We start from the raw sequence: 27,398 nt of genomic DNA on the forward strand, positions 1-27,398 counted from the left end.
TTAATACATTCTCAAGAGAACTGAAAACATATGTCCACACAAAAACTTGTACATGAACGTTCACAGCAGAATTATTCATCATAACTAAAAAGTGCGAACAACCCAAATGTCAACTGATGGATGGATAAACAGTGTGGTGCATCCACATAACGGCATATTATATGACCACAGAAAGGAATGGAGTACTGATCCGTGCTATACCATGGATGAACCTTGAAAACATTACGCGAAGTGAAAGAGGACAGTTACAAAACACCACATACTCCACATACTATATGGTTCACTTACATGAAATGTCCAGAACAGGCAAACAGGTAGAGACAGAAAGTAGATTAGTAGTTGCCAGGGGCTAAGGGAAAGGGAGGTTAGGGAGTGACTACTAAAGGTGATGAAAATGTTGTAAAATTAGATAGTGGTGAGGGCTGCAAAACTCTGTGAATGTACTTAAAACCACTAATTGTACTCTTTCAAAGGGTGCATTTTATGGCATATGAATTATCTCTCAATAAAGCTGTTATTTTACAGTGTGCATAAGCTTTAAACAGGCCTTTTATAGAAGAGGAAATACCTACAGTATCCACCACTTATCCATAGATATTTTCAAAAGCACACAAAATAAATTATATTTTGTAGGGGTACAAGCATATGTGAAAAAGAATATACAGTGTATGTTAAGGAATGAAAAGAATAAAAATCCAGTATAGTTGTCACCTCCAAAGTGGAAAGTAAGGGGATGCGATTGAGCAAAGCATTTCATGGGTAACAGTTATGTGCTTTTTCTTAAACTGGGTAATGGATCATTATTCCTTACAACTTGAACACATTTTCTATTCTTGTGAATCTACTCAGTATGTAATGAAATTAACTGTAAATACATATATTTTAAATATTTTTAAACTATTTAAAAATTAAGTAAATAAAGTCACAATAGTTTTGGGCACAGGGAGTATATCCTCAAGACCCTATCCCCCCCACACCCTTTTCTGTAAATTAATTTGTGTGAAAGAGTAAGAAATACATGGTGTGCCTGTTATGGTGATTTTATAAAATAAATTATGAGAACCACCAACATGCAAGAACTATATAAAAATGCTACTTTTTCACTTCGAAAATATATTTTTGAGATACCTTTTTTTGGTTGGAACAACATACAAAATAATGGAGGAGCCAAAGACAAATTTAGGCAAAAGATATCAATAGTCAGCCTCTGGCCCTAAACTCTTTTTTAGTGAAGAGAGGAGGGTACTTCAAAGACCATCTGCAGCTTTCTAGCTAAGAACCACAATAGGCACAAGTGCTCAGAACCCTCTGTTAAATAGGATGGATAATTATGCCTACACATCAGAGCTGCCACATAAGCTTCCTGCCTCCGGAGCCAGGCTCGTATGCTCTGGGCTAGAAAAATTTGGTCATTAGCTTGTCACTGTTGCCCAGAAATTTTGATCTGGCTGTCTCACACCTGGCTGGAGGCCAGAGGAACAAGAGAAAATGCCTGGTTCAGTGTCACATCCCTTCTGGAGGTTGAGATCACCAAAAGCAAGGGCCTAATAACACATTTCAGAACAGTGGTGGTGAAATTCACTGTTCTGGCACCCATGTATTTCCCTTTAGACAGTGTAGCTGGTATTTTAATTTCAACATGAAGCACAAACTCATTCTTTATTACTTTTTTCCCCCCAATACTGTGAGGGCTTTTGTTTGTTGGTTTGTTTTTAAAGTAAAACAAACAAACAAAAAAAGTATCATTTACTTGAGTTTTTGAAATGTATTCCTTCATATATATTAAGAAGTCATTTCTAAAAACATAAAAACACCGATTTTACCAGTTTTGCCATTGAAACCCTGAAGCAAGCAGAGCTGCTCTTGGCCCACATCTGTAGGGCTGAGTGAAGCATTCCTCTGGGGGCCAGAAGTTCAAAGATGATCCTCCCTCCAGACTGCCTTTCTTTTTCAAACAAAGTATTGTCTTATCATACTGGAGTGTTTCCTAAGGGTAATATTCCTGCCAGAAGCTGGGCTGCATTATCTAAGAAAAATTTTTTTCCATCTCACTTAGTTATTATGCTCAGGACAAAAGGGATATATTATCTAAAGCAATAAGTGCTCTGCAATGAATCTTCTTTTACTAAAACAGTCTAAGGCCCTGAAAATAATTTTATGTCTAATCATCTTTTCAGCATGGTAACAAGGAATAGAGAGAGGTTACCTCCATGTACAGTTATTCTGATTAAAATATCCATAGAGAAAGCAAGCCACTCCCACGACTGCTGCCAGAAGAAGCATCTTAGTGTAATAGCCCAGCCAGGCAAAATAGATTCCAATCTTCTCTCCGTAGTATTTCCTGAAGAAAGACAGAAGTTATTTTCAGAAGGGACATACGATCACTCTGCAGCTCTATGCTAATATTAATTTCTAATTCTATATAAAGGGGGCTTTAAACTTAAACCTCTGACTGAATTCACGCTTAAAAACATATCCATTCTCTTAGCAGGCCCCCAACTCTACTGTGAAACAAGAAGTACTTTATGTATCACAGAAGTACTGATCAGTGGTTAACCTGCTGAAGCAAAGTAAATTAAAGTAGAGCAAAGGAAGGGGAAATGCTGAATACGGCGCAGAGAGAGAATATCATCATCACTCTTTGTGAAGACTGACGGACTTGATAAACTCCCCCAAAGATTGTTCTTAACACACATGAAATGAACATGAACGATCTGCTCGGTTACCTGCTTCTGCTTTATCTCAGGAACTTCCTTGGAGCAGAAGAAACGCAAATCACAATAAGGAAATGGCTGGTAGTAATAACTAGGAATGGAATGTCTCTCTGATCAAAATATTTATAAAACTCACTGTGAGAATGGGAGAGGGCAGGATGGATGTGACTGAGGAATCTACTGCCCTGTATTCTTTGTATGCAGCACTTCTAATTTTCCTAAGGTTTAAAAACGCTTCAATGTTTTTAAATTAATCTGGGGTAAGTGGAAGAGGCCAGGTAGGCAAGATAAGAAAGAAGGCAGGGCGTGAAGCAGGGCCAGGTTGTCCTGAAAGGGAGACAAATACAGACAGACCGAGAGAAAGCCTTTCGGGGCGAGGAGAAAACAATGAGACGGCTGTTTAGGTTATGCTTGCTGACACTCTTCATCGACTCACTTTTCACTTCTGGCTCAGGAGTGGTTGGTAAAACCTGTGGATTTACTTAGCTCTGAGGCCTCTGTGAGACTTCTGGCTCAGTCTGGAGCTGGGCTGAGCTTGGTGGGCTTAGCCTAGTGGGGACTTGGCTGTGAAAACTGCCTGGAGTCCTGGGAGGCTTCACACAGGAACATCTCTGTGCTGGACCAGCACTCACAGGGCAGCTGTGAGACCAGCTCCCCGGTCACAGGCCTGGGTGTGGGTCACATCCATGGGGGAAAAGGAAGGGCTGAGACCATCGGGTGCCGGGAGGATCACAGTGTCTGTTCTCATGAGACTGGGGCTTTGTGGTCTGGCTCATGGATGGCAGGTAAATGGCAGGCTCAGGATGGAGTCTGAGAGAGAAAACCCTGGCAGTGGGTTTGAGGTCTTGGATTCTTTGCTGTTAGGCTTTCTGTAATATGTTCTTATCAATCATCTGCCCTGGAAATGCCACATTTAAAACTGGAAAGAATGTTAGAAGTCATCCACTCCAACTGCCCAATAGTAAAAATATCCTGCTACAGTTAGGTTATAGGCAGTCTTTGCTTGGGTATTTACAGTGACAGGGGTTCATTACTTCTAAAGGTACCCATGTCACACTGTAGGCAGGAAGGTCAGAAAGAATTTTTTAAATCTTAAACAGAAAGCCTGCCTCCTGGTTCTTGCTGAAAGGCTGGGGAAAATGAGGATCTCTTCAAATGTGATATTCTCTGATCATTCTCTCTCTCTGCCCCAAACGTCCCAATTCTTAATACAAATTTCTAAAAATTCAGCTTTGATTTTTTTAATCAAAGTTATAACTATATATTCATTAAAGAGTCAAACAGTTCTACTGAGAGAACACATTATAAAAAGAAGCGGTCCCCAACAACTTCTCCCATTTCCTGGCCAGAAGCAATCACTTTCGACTCTTACAGCTGATTCTTGGAATATTTACCTCCATCTCTCTAAATAATATACTTGTAGTCTAGTTTATTGACTTTTCAGTTTTATGCCCCACCTACTGATGCTCTACTTTGGAAGATGAGGATTAAGCTCTCTTTCAACCCCCATCTCATCTACACACCCACACCTCTGTTCCTGCATCCTCTTGACATGGCTGTGATATAATCTTGGTTAGAGCAACATCCTTGCTTTACATTATTAAGACTCAGTAAAGACTGTTCACAGCTGCATCGTCTGCGGTGCTTACTTTTTCTTTCCTGCCCAATATTGTCTTTTCTCTGGAGTTAATAATTGTCTTGGTGGTTCATTGCTTAGTTTTCTGTGTACTTATCAATGATTTAACTCCAGACTTTAATGTGTAACTTTCTCACTACTAACACATGAGGTAGTCTATCAATGTCATCTCCTTGAATCAGTCTCTGCAGATCTCCTGCCACCTGGATTAATGACTTGCTGGTCCTGTCACAGAGCTGTCACCTGGGATCTCCCTGTCCTTCTCTTGGAGTGGGAATCCTCATTTACTGAATCCACGTCTTTCTCTTTCTTGGTGGAGTACCTCCGCCATTCCTTTGCACATTTAAATTGTGAAAATTCCTTGCACCTAATGGACAGTTTGGCCGTATGTGGGGCAGTGAGTTAAAAAATCACCTTCCTCAGAAATATGAAATTATTGCTCTCTTTTCTTGTACCTTGCAGTGTTGTTGAGAAATTCAATGCTATTCTGAGTCTTGCTCCTTCATACAAAGCCTGTTTCTCTTTCTGGAGGCTTACAGAACCATCCGTGTGTCCCCAGTATTTGAGAGGTCATGTTGCCGTGACTTCATGGCTTCATGTTCATCCTCCGGGCTGGCCACTCTGTATGCTCTGTCCATCTGCAGATTCAGGGCGCTCTGTTCTTCAACACGGTGCTTCAGGTAGTTGTCTGGAAATATTTCTCTGATTTCCTCCTTATATTTTTTCTGTCCTTATTTCTGGCATTCCTATTATTTGTTCATTGCATATTGTGGACTGATTTTTAAATTTTTATCTTTTCCCCCATTTACCCTGTCTCTTTGTATTTTTGCTCTATGTTCCGCACAACTTCTTCAACCTCATTTCTTAATACTGTTGTTGGGGATTTTTTGTTCTGTTCATTTTTAATTCCTAAGAGCTACATCTTATTCTTAGAGTGATCCTTGTTTTCTTTTCTTCTTCTTCTCTTTTTTTTTCCTAACTAGAAATCTGTATTGTGGATACCATATCTTCTCTTAGCACTCTGAGGGTGTGTTGTGGGAAACTTTGCTTTTTTTTTTTCCTGTGTAAAGTCTGTGTCCTCAAGGTTGTTCTTTCCAGTTTGTTTGCTTTGCTTCTTGGGAAAGAGTTCATTTTCCTTCTGCTAATTCCTGCCCAAAGATGAAGATTCAATAGCTTGAGTGCTTAAGGGGTTACTAATAAAGCAATAAAGGGACCATGTGGACCAGAGACAGGGAATAGTTAAATGTATTTTACTATTAATTTAAAGATACTTAAAATCATGGAGAAATTGTTTTCTTTATGAACTCCCACCCTGAAACAAAAACCCGTAAAGAATGATTAAAAAGCCACAAAACCCATCACCCTGCCATCAGATGCTATAAGTTTAACATAAAATGAAAATAATGGAAGGGAACGCTCATATAAATATCAGCTTCAAATACTGACATGTGTACAAACATCTGCTTTCAAAATTTTATTCTACAGGATAACCGGAGTTAATGAGAGAAGATGCCTTCGTCAAGATTCTAATCCAGCTAATAAATGAAGGAAGAAATTAGAGTATGACCAAGTGAAATAAAACCCCTTAGGAAATAATGAATCTAGGCAACATTCATTAATGGCTGCCATCATTAGGAAAAAGAGACAACTGGACACTATGCACCTTTTGATAGAAGTACAAAATTCACACAAGTATTCTTGTACAAAGTCGAACCTCAGTCAGATCAAGCTTTTAGATAAGGATCAAACGACTTAGCTAAAGCGAATACATAGGACAGAGAAACAGGTCTAACACCACAGGGGAGAAAGAAATCAGACAAATAGAGAATAGAGAAACCCCTCAGCAATTGCAAGGAAAACAAGAAGGAAACAGTAAAATTAAAGGTGAGAAGCTATCTGAGAGAGAGATTTGTTGCAACATCTGGACCTTGTTTGGATCCTGATTATAACCAAAAAACTGTTAAAAAAATATTTTTGTGACAATCAGGAAAATGTGAATACTGATTATTTCATGACTTTAAACAAAAGGAGTATTCTGGTTGCATTGAAAAGAGATCTTGTCATTTTACTAATGAAATGTTATGCTATTTGGAATTTTCTTCAAAATGACCCAGTAGGAGGTAAAGAAGCAATAACGGTGACTAGGAGTTTATAATGTTTGCAGCTGGGTGACAGACATAGGTAGACTTGCTGTACTATTCTCTCCACTGTTGTATGTGTCTGCAATTTCCCTTAACAAAATGTAAAACAAAATGAAAATTCTTCCGTGTTTTAAAACCCTCACTTTTAAGGTTAAGAGGTTTTCCCCAAGTTCAGGTGGACAGGCACTGAGATATCCTAGAAAGAAGAGGCACCTGGCTCCAGGCCCACCTGGGGCTACCTTGACCCTCCTCCTCCCCTCACCCTCCACATCTAACCCGTAACCATGTCCTGTCAACGCGACTCTCCAAACGTTTCCATATTTGCTCCCACGATCTCTCCTCTGGCTCACGCTAGTAGCCTCCTACTGGCTCTCCCTGCTTCCTGTGCCCCCAGTAACCCATTCCCCACACTATCTTTGCAAAATGTGGGCGAGATAAAATTACTCGAATGCTTAAAATATGACAACAGCTTCTCATTGCACTTGCCTACACTCCTTTCCGTGCTCCTGATACCCTTCGAACCGTGTGTCTCATCTTTCTCTTTCTCCTTAGCACTGGTTTTCACTATTTCCTTAAACTTGCCAAGTGTTTTTGTGCCTCAGGGCCACTGCACCAGCTGCCTCTCTTTCTGGAATGACTTTTTCCAAATCTCAAGGTACTGGCTCCTGTTCACGAGACAAATCTCAGCTCACGTGCCACCTACTCAAAGAAAACCTTCTTGACTGGCTCCCCCCCACCCCTCCCCATCTCATCACTGTGTTACTTTCTTCATTTCAATCAGAAGTTTTGTTGACTTATTTGTTTGCTTATTTTTGTTTGTTTAGTTGTTCTTGATCTCTCTCTCTCCAGCAGCCTTGCCCAAACAACATAAGCTTCTGGAAAGTAGCCGTCTTTGGTGCTTTCGGAACACAAATGCTGAGCGAGACATTATATTCATATGCTGAAGGAAACGGTACCTAATAACAGGTACAGGAAAGCAGTGAAAATTGATAACTCTTATCATACAATTTAAGCGAAATCTAACATTTACTTCTGTTTAATGAAGAATTTCATGGGTCTTTGGTCCCAGTTCCTGGGAGGTAACCTCAAATGCCTTGGAACTTCCCAAGATAGGAATGACTTTATTATTTATGGGGGACCCTAGATGGTTTGTGCTAATGAGATGACTCAGGATGGGGACTGGCCATGCCAGAAAGACCAACCATGTGATTGGAGCCATGTGATATTACAGGACCACCAGGAGAAGAAGGGGCTGGAGATGGAGCCATGTGGGCAAATGACTCAATCAGTCATGCCTGGGTAAAGAAGCTCAGCGCTCTGGGTGAAATGCACTGGTTGGCAAGACTCTTGGAGGACGGTCACACTTAGGAAGCCACGAGGGGCACCCTGAGCCCTTTCCACTGGTGTGCTCACCTGATAAGATCCAAGGGCTGCTTTTTGTATATGCTTCGAGGATGAGCCCATTCCCTGTACAGAAGGTAGCGTTCATTGGGGCAGCTGAGGTCCTCTGACGGACTGCTGAAGTTGCACTGGGAAGCAGAAGCAAAAACAAGTGAGCATCACAATCACCACATGCTCAGGTGTTTTGTTGACTAAAGGTGGTACTAGCACTGCACAGTCATTTGTAAAGAGGGGGTCCTCGTTTGCTGGAAGAGATGGAAATACCATGTATGTTTTAGTAATTCTCAACCGGGGGTCACACTAAGCTCTGGAGGGTCATCTGCGAATGTGGGTGGAAAGGAGTGCTTGGGTTGTTAGAATCCTGGGGACCACCGCAGGTACTCGATGAGAGCCCCGAAGATGCTTCACATCCATAAATGGGCCAGTCCTAAACCATGAAAAGCTGGCCTGCTCAAGGGCCCAAACTGCCACAGTGGAGGAACACCTGACAGTCCAGCCCCTCCATGGGCACCTGGGGGAACCACAGCCTTGGCTGGTTAGCGACAAGGTCAATTCTAAAACCCAGGATTTTGTCCTGCAATTCAGCAGTTATTCTGTGACCACACATAGACTATAAACAACAAAAAAGCCTGACGTGATGTTATACATTTAGCTTGTTCAAGAAACCAAACTTCCTGCCTTTGCTTAAATTCAATCATTCTTCTTCCCACCTGACTCACTTTCCTTCTACCTGTCCTAGAACCCAAAACACCTGCTCCACCACGTTCTAGCTGGGTGACCTTGTGAAAGTCATTTAGCCTGTCTGTTCATCAATTTCTTGATCGATAACATGGGGATAATAACAGTAGCTACCTCATAGAGTTGTTAAGAGGATCGATTAATCCGCATCAATGTTAGAACAGTCCCCAGCATACTACAAGTACTATATATCCATCAGCTGTTTTCATAATTACTGATAGATGTTATTAGCAACCAGAAAAGTGTTAGTATTAAAGCCTTACCACAGATCCTGACCTCCACTCACTTCCTTTCCGAATGCTACATGACATCATTCCTTAGCCTGGACATGGGACTGGTGCCATTACAAGAGGCTTTAGTGGAAAAGAACTGGGTATGGGCAGATGTCAACTGAGTATTATAGAACCTTGGTGTTCCGTGTTAATGACCATGACAGCTATTTGCAAGTTTCCACAATGTTCGTGTCATGCCCTCATTGCTAATTTTGCTGGGGCACAAATACAAAACGTATGGACTGTTGGGCTGGCTTGCTATGTGGGGTCTCTTAGCCAGGAAGTTCAGCGTCTGTTTTTTCACCCAGCTCCCTGTTCTCTAGCCATGCAAGTGTATGGAGGAGCTATTTACTGTCCTCATTTTATTATTTTATACAGTACATTTCAATATTGTCTTCATCTACAAATACATGTACTACACAGTAGCAATTATCAATCTCAGTCTTTGCTTTCTTTGCTCTTAGAGATTCAGATAAATTGATACTAAATATAACTAACAGTGCAGTATAACATAGGATTTTATTTATTTCAATGACAGAATTTATTTAAAGATCTGAGATATAATATCCTTGCATTTATGGAATCATTAAGGGGCTGAAGCAGTCACATTTTAAAAATTTCATTTCATGAGTGATGTTATCAGCTAGAGAAGTGCTCTTGAATTTGAGGAGTTGCTGTCATCTCAGTACGTAGTCCTTAAAAACGTCAACACTTTGCTGTATTGCCAGCGTGATAAGAACCTTGACAGAGCCTGTTTAAAAGCCCTGTGATATTCCAGGGCACAGTTTGAAAATGGTATTTCAGAGGGGAAAACGCCTGTATTACAGAAAATGATAAATGAAATGGTCTAAATGTATTTTTCTTAACGAAGAACCAGTACTTTTCTGGTTGATAATAATATCTGTCAGTAATTATGAAAACAGCTGACAGATATACAGTACTTACTATCTGCCAGGAACTGTTCTAACATTGATGTGGATTAACTGATCTTCATAACAACTCTGTGAGGTAGGTACTATTATCATGCCCATCTTATCCATGAAGAAACTGATGAACAGACAGGTTACATGACTTTCACAAGATCATCCAGCTAGAAAGTGGCACAGCAGGTATTTCAGCCTGAGTCTGTGCTCTTAATTGCTAATGTATACCACTCTGCACATTAACTGTGGGAAAACTACTGTTCATTCCATCCTTCCTTCTTTCCTTCATTCATTTATTGACACATTCATGCACTCATTTACACTGAGGGCTTCCCTGTACCTGGGAACAATATAACATGGTTCCTGCCCTGAACGGCTTGTAGTCTTGCAATATATTGTCTTCACTGTACCAAGGAAGAAACAAGGTCAAGAAATTAGCCATTCCCTACTAACAGTGGAGTACACATTAGATATTTTATTTCATTTTTGTAGTTTGACTTACATCGTGGAGAGGGAAAGCTGCCTTGTAGATCCCAGAGCTCACGAGTTTGTTAATCCCAAACTTTTTCACATTGTCCCTTACTTGATACTTGATCCGAGAAAGAATGAAGTAAACCTAAAAAGATTCCAAAATAGAGTGTGTGGTTTATACAGTGTAACTAACCAATCATTGTTTACTATCCTAACAGGAATCTGTGGGCGTATTCCTTTTCTTTTCTTTCTTTCCTTTTTTTTTTTTGGCAACGTTTAAAAACAAAACCAAACCAACCAAACTGAACCACTAATTATCCAACAGCAGGTTCTAAACCACCCAAAGACAGCACCTAAATTGGGTTTAGACTTACAATGCGGCTTCTGGTGGCTGGATTGAAGAATGTATCTCTATCCTGAATGTAAAAGTCATTCATGCGGTTCTTCTCAAATGGGGCAGTGAAAAACTCTTGCTCTGGCTTGATGATACTTTCATCCACTTGGAGAACTTTGGTAAACCAATTGAAATTATCGAAGGCTGAGGACCGGGTTTTCAGGTCATTGGGTTTCAGAGGCAATTTGATGTGCATTATCTCAGCATAGGTACATAGCACCTCCCATGGGGCATGTACTTTTACAAATACAAGCTTGTCATCCAAAAGCTATGTTGGAAGAAAAAAAACAAACCAGTTGGGGGGGCATGTGTTGGGAGATTGGGATTGCCATATATACATTACTAATAAGAAAAAAAAATCAAACTGTACACTTTAAATAAAAAACAAAACAAAACAAAACCCCCACAAACCAGGAAACCAAACCAACTATTCTCACAATTTTAAAACACAGATTTTTGCTATGTTGCATAGTTAGATGAAGAAAAGCAAACGTTAACTTTTAGTCCAAATTATTAACTAAACATAAAAACACTAGAATAGTCATTGCAGTGTTACTGTCATGACAATTTTTTAAATTTCTTAAACTTAGAAAAAGACTGTTCAATTTATTATATATCTGTTCAATGTCATGTTATGTGGCCATTAAAAAGATTTAAAAGAATTATATTTATTGATATAGAAATGCATTTACTATATAATAAAGGGAAAAAAGCAAATTTAAAACTTTTGAAATAATTTTCCTTTTTGGAAGGAAAAACATATATTTGAGCAAAAAAATGTTTAGAAGAAATATAAGATGATTAAGGTACAGATGATTTTTAATCCCACTATTCCTATATATTCTTTTTTTTAGCAAAGCATTATTTCTATAATAAAAAATCTTCAAAAAAGATTCTTGAATAAATACATTTATATGGATTTTTTTATTACATTCTTTGGCTATTAAAAAAGATCTGCTGGCTTTTATCAGAAACAAATATATATTTTATAATGCAGATTCTGATTGACTCCCCTCCCAGCTAACAGCTAAGGTGTGGCTGGGGTTACATGTTTCAAATGCCATTCCAGCATTCCAAGTGACACGTGGGTTCCCAGGAGCAATGGTCAGCCAGTGGCTGGAAAGGGTCTGACACTTACCGATCTGGTTGCTTCTAGCTGCAGGCCACCACAGATGAGGTTAGATTCATATGCTCGTCTTTTTCTCTGTCCAAAGAAATTGGAAAATATGTTAGACCTTTAGTTTTATTAAGGGAACAAAAAGTTTGTTATTTTTTATAAAAAAAACAAAATAAACAAGAAACCAATTTGAACCTGGTGAAGAGACACATTTGCTCAAACCAGCACAGAAGCAATGAAGGTGCTCTGGCTGTTGGTGACTTGTGGGTTTGGATTCCTCAGCTGGAATGCCATGGAGAATAATTGGATTTTCTTGGCACTCTGGAAGACCCTCGGTTGTCCCCATGAGTTTTCGGCCATTTGAAGTGCATAAATGTCTCTGGCTTTGGCACAATTCCAAGGACCGTTTTTGGCTTATGAGAGGTTTTGCATACAAATGGAGTTTTGGGAGTCCCATTCACTGCTGTCATTTACCAGAGTTATAGTCCAGACCTGACATTCTAGATTATTAAAATTTTGTTTCTATACCAGACATTCAAATCATTCAGTTTTGGATGTGTATATTTCATCTTTGCATGCCTTGACAAAATTCAAATAAACACAGACAATTTTGGCAAAATGCAAAGAAATTTTTCGCTCTGCAAGACTGAAATGTTTGTGAAGCTATAAAATAACACCTATGGACTTCCTAGGTGGCGTAGTGGTTGAGAATCTGCCTGCCAAGGCAGGGGACTCGGGTTTGATCCCTGCTCCAGGAAGATTCCATATGCCGTGGAGCAACTGAGCCTGAGCTTTAGAGCCCATGAGCCACAACTACTGAGCCCATGTGCTGCAACTACTGAAGCCCACGCGCCTAGAGCCCATGCTCCACAACAAGAGAAGTCACAGCAATGAGGATCCTGCATACCACAGCAAAGAGTAGCCCCCACTCACCGCAACTAAAAAGAAAGCCCGTGCACAGCAAAAAAGACCCAACACAACCAATAAAATAAATAAATAAATTTATAAAAAATAAATACATAAATAGAATAACACCTAAATCTACAAAACTAATTAACTGATAATATATCTGTCCATGTTACACGGCCATTTAAAAAGATACAAAATATAACTTATTTTTTGATATTAAGTTCTATCTGGCTAGGCTTTTTCCAAGCTGTGTCCTAACTTGTAAGGGAAGCATGTAAAGGTAGAGACTTGTTTGACCTTTGAAAAGAATGCTTTTGATGATGAAGGAGTTATGCTGTTTTATGAAAAGAAGAGAATGAGTGGACATAGAGGTTAAGCACACAGGGTCTGAAATCAGCCTGCCTGGGTTCAAATCTGATGTCATTACCTATTAGTTCTTTGACCCTTGGCAGGAAACTTAAACTGTCTTGCCTCATTTGTCTTCTCTGTAGCATGGAGAAAACCTCACTAGCTTCCTTTTGAGGTTCTCTCTTAGGTACCACATAAAGTATATAACCTAGAATTTCCATCTCTAGTAATCACAAGAGGTGAACTGGACCAATTCTCCCACTGAAGACAACAGAAAAAGGTGCATTAAAATCAGTTTTTTAACTTCAGCACTTATCAAGATAGAGAGGAATTACTGGGTCAAACCCAGTGGGTCAGACTGGCCACTCTGCCCAGGGAGAAATACTCATGATTTGCCAACTGTAAACAGGCAGAGGGGACACTGGGCTGCTGTGCTACACAGCAGTGCTTAGAACATTGAAAGCACCTAGAAAATGTAAAGTAGATGCTGTATGTAAAAAAGTTCAGAGGTGAAAAAATACACCTGGCATTTGACTAAATGCGCGTTCCAGTGGCTTCCCTAACATATTTTGTGGAAATATTAGAAACAGAATATTTATTTTCATATATTTAATACATGGTGATATAGTACTGACTGTGCCAAACACTGTTCTAAGAGCTTCACAAATACAACACATTTAATTGTTTGTTACAACTTGAGCAAAGAATAGTCACTTACAGAAAAACCAGCAAGTGCTATAAATGAACAAGCCAAACGTGCCTAGAAAAGCCCAGTGAGATGAGAGCCAGGGGGCTGCAGGTGCCGCTTTCCCACTCTGTTCCCAGCAGGTGGCCGTCCACTCTGCCAGCCTCCCACATCATCTCTGCAATTCACCCTGCTATGTTTTTCAGCCCTCTCCACCCCACACCTACCATACCCCCAACCTCAGTTGGCAAGCTGGTTCAGACCCACCCTGCTTTGTACCCAAGCAGCATTTCTTCACCTTAGACCCAAATCCTCATATTTTGATTCCTGCATGGCAGCCCGGTCTATGTTTCTGATGGCTTCTTTCTTTACTATTGTGTAAAAGCATTTCTGATCCTTTAAACAATGCCTGACAGGGTGCTTGGCATGAGTATATGCCCAATATGTGTTTGATGAAAGAATATATGCAACAGACACTTATTAATTTGTTCAACGAACATTTCCTGAGAGCATCCTTCAAAGTGTTGAAGATTCAAAGAAGAATTTGAAAGTCTGCTGTAGAAGAACTACAGAGAAACTCCGTGTCCAGTGGCCTAGAACTTTCCCCAATACAAAAGGACCAGAACATTCATTCATGTGTCTATAGCGCAGTAACGGACATCTGTCATTCTTTTTGGCCGCTCAACATTTCAACTCCCGCCAGAGTCCACGTCCTCTACAGCAGATAAAAACAAGACACTCCTGTTCCTTGTCTCCTATGAAGTTCAGCTACTGGCACGTGAGCTAGGCCCTATTAATCAGACTACTCACTCCAGACTCTGAATCAAAAGCTAGCGATGCAAAGAAGTCAGGCCAAGCAGAACCCCTTCTGCAGTGGCTGAGAGATTGGGTGCCAGGAGCTTTCAAGGAGCACTGCTGGTCACTGCTGCCAGATGAAGCTCTGCGCCCTGGGGAGCACCCGTGCTTTCTCCCAAGCCGGCTGTGCAGTGGGATTTGGGGCATTGCCTCTGGTGGCCTCATCTCCAGGCTTGCTTGTCCAAGCCTTCCAATGAACCTGTGAGCCCAGTAACATTCTTCTGATAAACTCTTTGTCTGCTTAAGATAAAGCTCATTTCTGTTACTTGCCAGCAAGAATCCTAAAGAAGTAACCATGAACTAGGAAAAACTTGTTAGCCTAAAACCTAAATCACCTTGCCATAGAGGGAGGGGTGTTCTGTGCAGACCAGACACTCTGACTTCCTCTCTTTCCCAGGAGATGACTCAGATTGAGGCTATGCAAGGGGCAAGCCAGATCATCTCACTACAGGTCACAAACAGAATCCAACTGTCTTCTGCATCCTCTAGGAGTCAGTTAGAAATAATCTCAGTTAGGACGTGAAGGCTCAGACCCAAGGATTTTAGCTCTCATGAACAAATGTCCTTGTAGTTACAAGACTAGAAGAATTCGTCAAGAGAGGGGCTTCTCCTATGGCTTAGTGGGTGTGTGAACAATCAAATGCTGGTAGCAAGAAACCACATAACTGTGTTACCTGGCTTTATTGCAGTTCCATGGTTCCCATCACAGGCCACCACCATGCACATCCGTCTCCTTCTTGGTCCCTGTCCTCCACTGGAAAGCAGTTCTAAACTTTGACGGTGCTCCTCGCATTCCACACCTCACTCCCAGGGTCTGCAAATGCCGTCGCCTCCTTCATCAGACAAATGCAGCCATGCACGCAAAGTCCTGCACATGCCATCCTCTCTACCTCTCACAGCTGGACGCCATCTCTCTTCCGGGTGTCAGGAGACTATGCCCTTTTCCTATGTTTTCTGAGCTTGCTTTGGCAATATCTTCTTCTCTTCTCTTCAGTCTTTTTATCTTTGTTGCTCTTACTCAGCCAACAAACACATTAAATGTTTCCCATCTTTAAGAATATAAAATCCTGCCTCAGCCCTGGCTGCTCTTTAGTTACCATTCCCACCCCTAGAAACGCCTGTCTTTTAATCTTGATATCCTTAGCACTTAGAAATGGGCCTAAAGCAGAATAAACAGGCAATAAATGCCTAGTGAAAGAATGAATAAGTTGAGTGGATGGTGGGTGGATGGCTGCCTGTTACGCGGGGACTGACTGAGGAAGACAAATCACTGCAGTGTAGCAACTGGGCCCCTCTTCCCTGAGGCATGCCCAACCCCCCCCCCCCCCCCCCCCAATGCTCCATGAACTTTTACTTATGGGCATTACGGGATAAGACAGAGAAGGAGAGATACAGTTTCGTTCTGGAGTGTGCTAGCATCAGACAGCTCCAGGACATACAGAGCAGGAAAAGATTTCCCAACCCTTCGGAGTCTGAATTATGAGATGACAAAAGGGGGCCAGTTCAGAGAACCTGGAAGAAACAGGCTCCATGAGAGGGCAGTTCCAGCATCACACATACCAAACACAAACTACTCCTGTCTTGATTGTATCAGCTGCATCAACCATGACCACGACAAGGCACATAGTGGGAGTTAGACATAGTTCCTCCTCCGTGGGATTTCTAGTTGAGGTCATAACTCCTTATCACCTTCATACGACTCTATCCTCTCAATTTTAGTCTAGCAATTGCCCCTCCAGCTCTTGTAGTATTGGTTTTCCTTTTACTCCTGGGTGCAATGGTTAGATTCCAAGTCAAAATTCAAATCCTGGTTCTTCCATTTGCTAGCTCTGTGATGTTGGGCAAATAAACTATGCAAGTATCAGTGGCTTCACCTCAAAGGTGGTATAAAAAATAGCTTCATCTTGAGTTTTGTTTCATTTTTAAAGATTAAATGTGATCATGGGTATAAAGTTCTCAGCATGAGGCTTGATACATAATAAGCCCTGTATGTTAGCCATCACTGGCTTCTTTCTCTGCCTTCAAATATGCTCAACTTCCTCTATTCTTTGAAAAAAAAAAATCCTCTCTACTCTGTAAGCCTTAGAGGCTCAACTCTTTTATTTAATGCCAAACATATGAACAAAAATAGGCAACCTCAATCACTTGGCTTCCACAATGTGCACCCAATGACATCTTAATTCCTTCAGTGGGATACCAATGACATCATTTTACCAGAACTCCAGGAAATGAATCTTAAATCTGAGTCATTTAGCCCTCCCTCTTCTTGACTCTTTATACCACTATAAAGAGTCTTGGTCCTCCAAGTACCTTCTTTAATATCTGATGGATGGATGTCCTTTTCATTCTCTGAAGAAAGACTTAATATTGTTAAAATGGCCATACTACCCTAAGCAATCTACATATTTACTGTGATCCCTATCAAAATGCCCCTAACATTTTTCAAAGAACTAGAACAAATAACCCTGAAATTTATATGGAACCACAAAAGACCCAAAATTGCCAAAGCAATCCTGAGATAAAAGAACAAAGCTGGAGGTAAAACCCTTCCAGATGTCAGACTATACTACAAAGCTATAGTAATCAAAACAGCATGGTATTGGTGAAAAACAGATACATAGATCAGTGGCACAGACAGCACAGAAATAAACCCATGCACTTATGGTCAATTAATATGTGACAAGCACTTATGGTCAATTAATCTATGACAAAGGAGGCAAGAATACACAATGGAGAAGATAGTATCTTCAACAAGTGGTGCTGAGAAAGCTGGACAGCTACATGTAAAACAATGAAATTAGAACATTCCCCCATACCATATATAAAAAATAAACTCAAAATGGTTTAAAGACTTAAATATAAGACATGACACCATAAAACTCCTAAAAAAGAGCACAGGCAAAACATTCTTAGACATAAATCTTATCAGTATTTTCTCAGATCAGTCTTCCAAGGCAAAAGAAATAAAAGCAAAAATAAACAAATGAGACCTAATCAAACTTAAAAGCTTTTGTATAGCCAAGGATACCACTGACAAAAGGAAAAGACAATCTATGGAATGGGAAGAAATATTTGCAAATAATAAGACCAATAGGGGCTGATATCCAAAATATATAAATAGCTCATACAACTCAATACAAAAAAAAAAGAACCCCAAACAACCCGATTTAAAAATGGGCAGAAGACCTAAACAGATATTTTTGCAAAGAAGACATACAGATGGTTAACAGGCACATGAAAAGATGCTCAACATCACTAATTATTAGAGAAATGCAAAACCACAATGAGACATTATCTCACACTTGTCAGCATGGCTATCATTAAAAAGTCAACAAATAACAAATGCTGGCAAGGGTGAGGAGAAAAGGAAACCCTTGTACTCTGCTGGTAGGAATTTAAATTGGTGCAGCCACTAAGGAAATCAGTATGAAGTTTCCTCAAAAAACTAAAAATAGAACTACCATATTTTCCAGCAATTCCACTCTTGGGAATATGCCTGGAAAAAATAAAAACTTTAATTTGAAAAATACACACATCCCAATGTTCATAGCAGTACTATTTATAATAGCCAAGATATGGAAGCAATCCAATGATTGGCTTAAGAAGATGTGACACACACACACACACACACACACACACACACACACACAAGGAATATTACTGAGCCATAAAAAGAATGAAATATTGCCATTTGCAGCAACATGAATGGACCTAGAGATTATTAGGCTTAGTGAAATAAGTCACACAAAGAAAAATACTATGTGATATCATTTGTACATGGAATCTAAAATATATGAATGTATATACAAAACAGAAACAGACTAATCTCAAATTGTTGAATATTTAGGTTGTTTCCAAATTTTCACAATTGTTAAAATTCTTATAGAACAATCTTTGTGCATCCTCCTCAGAATAAAGTCCTAGAAGCAGAATTGTTGAAGAGTGCATGCAATTTTAAGTTCTTTAACATGTATTGCTGTATTGTCTTTGAGAAAAGTTGTACCAATTTATCCTACTTTAGTTCTTATTTGGTTCTTTACAAAGGACTCCTGAGATATTTACCTGATATCTCTCGATAACTGGTAGACCCTGGAGTTGGTTTATAATGCCTTCTATTTTATTACTAACTATAAATACTTAAATAGTTGAATCAAGGGTAGGACATTTTTATTTGCTTAAACATGTCAACGTATCACCTTGGTGTTACTTTAATAAGACAGTTCTTGTTATTGCCCTTTGGCTTGGCAATTCACAAAGAACTAGTGGGATATTTTAAAAATCGATCAAACCAGTTTTCTTGGTTTGTCAGGTAGCTGAGGCATATTAGCATACGTGCTATATTTGTTAAACAGGCACATATCAGGAAAAGACTGCTTACTTAAGAAAAGATTGCTTAAATCTATTTAATATGAAATCATCAGCTTTACTGCTCTGTAGAATTTACACTTGGATAAGTAACAGTGTTCTTGACATTTAAAAAAATTAGGGTGAGCTGTCTTCCATGTTAAAACTGAAAGAAAATTAATATTGCATATTGCCTGATGTAGCCATTGCTTAATAATATTTGTTGAATAAATGAATATCTGAGGCCACATGATTTTTAACTAAAAATTATCTATGTGCCTTATTGGAAACCTTACATGTAAGAACCTAAACCTATGTTTATAGTCTATGATGTGTATTCGGCAGCACAAAATGGCTAAACTGGATTCACTGGCTCTGAAAAAAGCCCAGCCACTAGATTGTGCTGTAAGCTCCTCTTTCTCTAGTGGAGCAAATTCACTGGCAATGTAACCTGGATCTTTTTTTTTTTTTTTTTTAACCTACTACTTCTAGCAAAGCCAAAGTGACTATAATCACTGAGGACCTATGGGCATCACAAAAAGATGCATGTGTTTCTACTACTGTCGGTGGAGAATGGTACTGGGGGTTTAAAGTAAAGAAGGACAAGAGCATTTATCCCACCCCAGAAACTGGAATTTTATTCATACCTCTTTTGGGAGATTAATAAAGCTGTCAGAAAAATAAAGAATAAAGCAATCAAAATCACAAAGGACAGACTGGCATAATTAAGGCAGCTTTCTGTTCCCTAAGCACCTGAGATTACATATCTCATTGGGCTTAATAAAGTCATTGTTGGGAAGAACTTGCTTGTGAATTATATAGTAATAATACTGATTTTAAACACCAATTTTTACCATTTTCTTTATGTTGCCCAGCTTTCATGCATAAAAAGCAGGGTTTGCAATGTCTGAGAAGTAAGATTACTGAATACACTGTCATAATAAATCAGCATAAATCAGTTGGGATTAATGAAATATATGAATAGATTAATTTCAAATATTCTTCCAGCTTTGTTAGGCAAAATACTGACGGTGCTGTTGTATTTTTCAACTTGCCAATCTTTGTTACACCTACAAAGATGGATGAGAAATAACGCAAAGGTACTTAATTTGTGCAAAAAAATTACTCTCTAATTACTCAAAGTGCTTCTTATTAGTCATATATCATGTCCAAAAGAAGGTTTAGTAAGCAGGAATAAATTATTTAATCGGGACTTAATTTAAATCCACATGTTGGTGATAAAACACTCAACATTAGTGGACTGATCTGACGAGGTATTTACTCAAGTAGGTAACGTATGTCCACGAGGGGACAGAAAACAGACGAGCATCTTAAATGATAAGCATAGAAAGGAAGTGAATATTTAGCTGAAGTTTATTTCCAACTTTTCTTTTTAAATTAACATTTTTGCTGTAATTACAAAAATAAATAAACAAATGGTAACTTAGAAATTTTCCAAGAAGGAGAAAAAAAATCACCTATTATCAATCCACTGCTAAGATAACCACTGTAAATGCTTCAGGGCAGTGTTTTCCAAACTAACCTACCAGCTTATATGAACAACGTGGAACACCTGCTTAAAATGCAGATTCTAGGGCCCCTCTCCTGGAGATTCTGGCACAGTACATACAGGATGGGGCCTGGATAATCTAGTTTTAACAAGCAAAGCAGAGGACTCATCAGCAGACAAGTTTAAGAAATACTATTTTTTTAGGACATCTTTTCTGTGCACATAAGCAGCTATTCTTTTGTGATTATTTATCCCCTTTAATTCTGTTTTGTATGAAAATTCGGTATAGTTGTTTTTTCCCAAACTTTACCCTTTTACAGATGACCCTTTAAAAAAGTGAGACACAGGTGACTGTTGGGACCAGGGCAAATGACAGCTTCTTCATTCAAAACTAATTCAGAAGGATCAATCAGGAAAAGGGCTGTCTCTTCTCCACACCTTTCTGAGATGAAATGGAATAATCGGACTTTACTTTTCAGGATTTCACTGTCTTCTTTGTCTTTTTTTAAGAATTGGGCCCAAGGACACTTCCCATTTTGGAAATAAAAAGCAAGATTTGGATTCACTGCTTCTGCGCTAAGTACTCAAAAATAAAACCAAACTGCTTATACCAGCAACACATTTTGTAGCTGTAATTTGAAACTGATTCTAATTTAATTTATCCTTTAAACCTACAATCTTAAACAAGTTGGGTGTAAAGGAAGGAGATAAAAATATAAAAAGCACCCAGATTTAGTCTAAAATGTTAAGGAGTTGAAGCTAAACCTGATTTCATATCTGAAGACAAAAGACAGAACATCTACCAAAAGTTATCTGAGAAGGTGAAACCACCCAACACTGGTTGCCAATATCACTTAACCTAGCCTAATATTTTTCACGGACTATTTGTGGCAAATATGTCATTTCCAGGAAATGTTTTATGTTATTCTGATTCTTCATAATCCCCTTCTGCCATCTCATTATTTCTTCAATTTGGAGAATGTATGGCAATGTGAAGTTGACTCAATTGTGCCATCCCCTTTAGGAGTCTCCATGGGATAAATTTCTTTGTGGGGAATCTTTGGACCAGAAAGATTATATTCCTTTTGAACAACCAGTTTTGTTTCTATTGTGTTGAAACTTTAAACCATGGCATTGATAACATCCTTTATTTTCTTTGGCTACTAGGAAACTCAGAGGCAAATTTGCAGCTGAATTCTTAACTTCTGAATAGGACCTTATGGTTTATAATACATCATTGTTTATTACTTTGACACATGGCTTCATTTTATTTTTCTGGCTTTTACATTTCTGTCACATTGATTTCCTCATCTAATTACTTTTATTTTTGGTATGTTCTGTAAGTGACCTCAAATACTTTTTAATGAATTATAAATAAACTATGTTAATGTAGTATTAGCATAAACAGGAGGCTAATGACTATAAAAATGACACACTGCATGTTAAAGCCAATAATGAATGATGTCTGAGTTATCTGTGCTGTTAGTTATCTTATTAGCCACAAATAATCATATACTTATCGCACGTAAGAATTACTGATAAGGGACTTCCCTGGTGGTGCAGTGGTTAAGAATCCGTCAGCCAATGCTGATGGACACAGGTTTGAGCCCTGGTCTGGGAAGATCCCACACGCCACAGAGCAACAAAGCCCATGCACCACAAATACTGAGCTTGCGTGCCACAACTACTGAAGCCCGCGCACCTAGAACCCGTGCTCTGCAACAAGAGAAGCCACTGCAAAGAGAAGGCAGGGCACCGTAACGAAGAGGAGCCCCCGTTCTCCACAACTAGAGGAAGCCCGCATGTAGCAATGAACACCCAACGCAACCAATAAAAATAAATTTTAAAAAATGAATTACTGATAAATAAAGCGGTATGATACCTTGATAAGAAAAAAAAAGCATTTAATAAATTTAAAAACCCAATTATAAAAACTCATAGCAATCTAGGACTAGAAGGGAACACTTTTAACTTTTTAAAAGAAAACTACCAAAAATTTATGGGAAATGTGATATTTAATGGTGAAATTTTAGAACCATCTTCTCACTGAAATCAGGAATACAGTGGTGACTACTATGTGTTACTGGTTTTATTCAGGAGGTCTTAGCCATATCACTTGGACAAGAAAAAGAATGAAGTATAAAGACAGGTACAGCAAAACTGTCATTTGTAGACAAAGTGGTCTTCTTTTGAGAAAACTTAAAACAAGCATTAGAAACTATTAGAACTAAAAAGTTTACCAAGGTGGCCAGATAGAACTTACAAAAAATCAACAGACTTCTTTTCTAACACACACGATAATAAATCACAAATTGTAATTTAAAATGTGTCTGACAACAGCAACAAAAATTTAATAAGTTAATAAAATGTATAAGATCCTCATAGATATGATTATAAAACTTTACTAAAGTATATAAAACCTCAGTAAATGGAGTGATGTATTTGTGTTCATCATATTAGAACTTTTGATGAACTTTTAACCACTTCCAAAGAGATCTCATCTAGCTTCTAGGTAAACAGTTTCAGCTTCATGATAACTCACCTAAAACAATGGAAAACAGTTTTAATGGAAAACAGTTTTAAAAGCTCAAAGGATCTGTAAACAATTAGTCAGTTGTCTCACATAATTTGAAAGTCTGGATATCATTTAATTCAATCACTCATTTTTTGGGAAAATTTCTTATTCTGTAGTCTCCACTGGCCAGATCCACTAAAGGATTCTCAAGGTCAGAGTTACAATACAAACTTGTAAGTTTGTATTATATAAGTTTGTATTGTATAAGTTTGTATACTTATAAGTTTAACCCATATATAAACTTTTCATCAACTTCAAGGAAATAAAATTTCCATCAACTTTTAGAAATGGGTTCTGCTGATAAAAAAGTAAATATCAGTAAATAATGACACATTCAGGATTGCTTCTACGGTTTTTGTGCTACCTAGACCTTTCTATCCTCTCTACCATCATCTGCATTATACCATCACTTCGTCATCTACGGTTTTTGTGCTACCTAGACCTTTCTATCCTCTCTACCATCATCTGCATTATACCATCACTTCGTCATAAACACATCTGTCTGGAGGGAGGCCAAGTGCCAGACAAAATTCACAATAGATCAGTTCTGCCACTTGTTAGCAGTCCTAGATAAAGGAAATGCAAGAAAGAAGCATCACTAACAAAACTGAGCAGGAGGAGCTGGAGAAATACACGGAAATTCATCTTATTTAAAACATTTTTGCTCTTCACAATATAGATCAAACCTACTTAGATATATTTAATCATGTGCTGTGCCAGACGTTGCTGGCTGCCTATTCAACAGCAATTCTCCCTTCTTTATTACTAAGAAAAGCCTGATGGTTTTTCAGCTACCGGGTGATCAGGTGATTCAAGAGATGAAAGATTAGTCTTGATGAGTCTATGCCAATGATGGTAATTCCATTCATCTTGCCAGTAGCTGGTTTAGGAATAGACCTGCGATAGACAATCGACAGTAAAAGGAAGTCTGCCCTTCTAGGGGAGCTTTCTTTTCCCTCCAAAAGGACCATGGGAAAGGGCATTCTCTCTTTCTGCCTCTGGATGTCTGGAAACGCAGCAAACCTCATGAAACAAAGTGAAGACAGTTTAAGAACAGCCAACATTTGAGGATGGCAAGGCGGAAGGATGAAACGAACCTCAATTCCTGATGACCTCATTTAGCCAATAAATTACCTAATTCAGAAACGCTCTTATCTCTGGGCTATTTCTTTGGTTGTTGTTGTTGTTTTTGTTTTTTTGGGTTTTTTAAAATTAATTAATTAATTAATTTATTTATTTAATTGGCTGTGCTGCGTCTTTTTTTATTTTGCTGTGCACGAGCTTTCTTTGGTTGCGGTGAGTGGGTGCTACTCTTCATTGTGGTGCGTGGGCTCCTCATTGCCGTGGCTTCTCTTGTTGCAGAGCATGGGCTCTAGGCGCATGGGCTTCAGTAGCTGTGGCACGTGGGTTCAACAGTTGTGGCTCATGGGCTCTAAAGCACAGGCTCAATAGTTGTGGTGCACGGGCTTAGTTGCTCCGTAGCATGTGGGATCTTCCTGGAGCAGGGATTGAACCCGTGTTCCCTGCATTGGCAGGTGGATTCTTAACCACTGCACCACCTAGGAAACCCTAACAAGACTTTTTAGATCAGCCCCTGGAAAAGTCAACCTTGGTATTGTTTTAGGAAATCAGTATGATTTAGATATAATTTTCTTCCTTCTCAAAGAAAAGAGAACTTTGAAATTGCCTTTCCTTGGCATTGTCTTAAATCCTAATTATGTCCTGATAGGGAGTATGATGGAACACGCAAATGATTTTCCAATTAATAAAAATGTGGTTCCAAAGCTGAGCTTTGAATTCTAAATTAAGTAATATGTATAAATAGAGACTCAAAACACTTCAAAGCACAGCTTATAAAAGCCAACATCATGGTATATCAATTCACGAGTTCAGGAATTGCCAAAATTAATGGTGATTTGTTTTTTTTTCTCTTGATTTATGAGAGTTGCTGTGTGTAAAGCAAATACAGACCTTATGGATCATGTAAGAGGCTCTAGGGCTCCTTTACCATGGCACAGAAGCTCTTGTCTAAAACTAGAACTGTTTCCTCTATACTTTAATGGATTAGGTTTGTTTAACTTGCCTTACATAGTGCTCAATTCCTTTCCAGTGGCATACCGATGCCTAATAAATATTTGATGATGGTGATCATGATTGTGCAGAAGATATTTTAGTGTCCACAGGAAAATAATAAAATACTCTAAGCTAGTTTCCTCTAGTGAAAAAATTATATAATAATAGGAGAGTGATGCCTTTTCATACTAGCACAATTTAAAAAACCCCAAATAAAAGAGAAGGCATAAGAATGAACATCTATTATCTAATATGCGCTGAAAATTTATGTAATTATTTAACTTAATCCTATTTTATTTAATCCTAACCATAATCCTCTGGACTAGGTATTGGGATTTCCATTTTCCTAAATCTAAGATGTCATTGGTTGTAGAGTGAGCCAATATTTTATGTACCAATAAGAAAAAATTCAGCCAATGAAATTATGATACACCTTTTTTTAAAATGTACCCTGACTTCAGAGATGTCAAAATATAAAAATAACAGGCATCTAAAAAATAATAATAAAATACGATACTGATAAGAAAATTCATCCAAGTCACACAGCCAGTTGGTAGCTGCGGCAAAGACAAGCCACTGTCCACCAAAAACTCACATTCCACAGCATGCAGTTCCTACCGAGAAACGGCTGTCTGGCCGGAATCTATGCTTCCCACCTTCCAGAGTTCTGACCAACAGAATGTGAACACAACTGACAGAGTCAGTTCCGGCCCAAAGAGGTAAAGAAGCATGAATACTTTCTTCATCCTCTCTCTCATACCATTTACCATTTACTGATGCCCCGGATGATCTTAGAAACTACCCATTGAATATGCAAAGCCTCTGTTGTCAGCCTGGGTTCCTAAATGACTGCAAGGAACAAAGCCCTGCCTGTACCCCCTCAAACCACTGTGCCATGCAGGGATGCCACATTTGACTGACATGAGCAATAGGTAAACTTTTATTAAGCCACTATAATTCAAAGCTAGTGTCACCTCAACTAGAATTATTCCAAATAATACAGTGGCAGAATCAGAATTTGAATGTCAGTTTCCAAAGCCTGGGCTCATTCTGTGACACTATGCAAATACAAGCCTCCAAACATACCCTTTCCAAAACAAACAAAAAAAAAAACAAAATAAAACAGGACTGATTGCTTCATTTTAAGCAGGTTTCATCCTTGGTTGGAAAGAACAGACAGAAATCAATAGATTTAAGGATGTATTTCAGAGAGAAAGTCCAGAGAGGGACAAAAGAGTTGTGTGTGTATAACAGCACAAAGGTGAGAAAAAACAAAGAATGAGGAAGTGATTTTCAAAGTGGGTAAAAGTGACACTTACATGTATGCTTTTTTTGGTCCTGTTTTAGTCTAATGCATTTTGGGTTCAGGTAAAAAAGTTCCAGAAAGTTGTTATAACCCTTGTTATAACCCTAGCCTCCTAAATGGCTTAATATCTTGAGATAAAGATGGCCCTGTTACCTGAAAGTGCTTGACTCAAAGGAAAGGCAAGGAACAGCCTGAATGGCAATGAATGAAAGGGAAGGGAGGGAGGAGATGGAAAGTGGGAGAGCAAAGGCTTGAGATTCAAGGCAAGAGTCTGAACCATAGCTCCACCGGTTCTTGCACTAGAGTCCATGACCTTGGGCAATCATTTAACCTCTCTAAGGGTCAAGTTTGTCATCTAGAATGGTATGAAAACAAAAGGCACCTCACAGGTTGTTCTGAGAACAAAATGCATGCAAAGTACATGTACCACCCATGAGTGAGCACACCCTGAATGCTGGCTGTCATTTCACCTGCTGTCATTACGAATCATTAGCTTCCCTTCACACCTAGCTGTAAATAGCCAAGTGTGCTTTTAATGCAAATCCCTCCTACAGAAAGCAAGTGCAATCGCTTGGAAGAAAGTCTGCCTTCAGCTTAAGAGCCTGAGGAAGCTTCTGTTTCAAACTTTAAAAACTTAAAAAAAAAAATTCTGTTACCATGCCTTGAGGAAATGATGAACAGAGAAAGTACGAAGGTATGTTTGTTGTATGATATTTCAAACACCAGTTTCACTTCATTGCTTACATAAAAATAGCACTTTATTTTTTTTTTCATTTCACAATATTATTAGGAATAAAGAGAAAGGAAAATAGGATAAGAAACTTACCCTTTGTTTTTCATTTGAACCCTTTTTATTGGTCTCTTTTTTACTTTCATCTTCATACACTAGAACAAAGTCAATTCTTCGCTGACCGTCATTAAAAAAGAGGGAGTCAGGTTTTCCATTAAATTCTTCCTGTGTGGAATAGAAAAATAAATTTTAATAT

General features: G+C 38.8%; 1 protein-coding gene across 3 annotated transcripts in view; it reads right to left on the reverse strand.

Annotated features, from left to right (window-relative positions):
• Nucleotides 1-27,398, reverse strand: part of ANO6 (anoctamin 6) — a 198,685-nt gene that overhangs the window by 59,161 nt on the left and 112,126 nt on the right. For all 3 annotated transcript variants that reach the window (XM_057701117.1, XM_057701116.1, XM_057701115.1), the window contains 6 exons: nucleotides 27,239-27,367; nucleotides 11,829-11,894; nucleotides 10,671-10,958; nucleotides 10,328-10,441; nucleotides 7,905-8,020; nucleotides 2,207-2,341 (listed from right to left, as the gene is read on the reverse strand). In XM_057701117.1, coding sequence (XP_057557100.1) covers nucleotides 2,207-2,341; nucleotides 7,905-8,020; nucleotides 10,328-10,441; nucleotides 10,671-10,958; nucleotides 11,829-11,894; nucleotides 27,239-27,367 — 848 coding nt within the window. The remainder of the gene's footprint in view (nucleotides 1-2,206; nucleotides 2,342-7,904; nucleotides 8,021-10,327; nucleotides 10,442-10,670; nucleotides 10,959-11,828; nucleotides 11,895-27,238; nucleotides 27,368-27,398) is intronic.

This window comes from Hippopotamus amphibius, chromosome 12 (assembly GCF_030028045.1).
Source record: "Hippopotamus amphibius kiboko isolate mHipAmp2 chromosome 12, mHipAmp2.hap2, whole genome shotgun sequence".
In the NCBI taxonomy this organism is placed as follows: Eukaryota; Metazoa; Chordata; class Mammalia; order Artiodactyla; family Hippopotamidae; genus Hippopotamus; species Hippopotamus amphibius.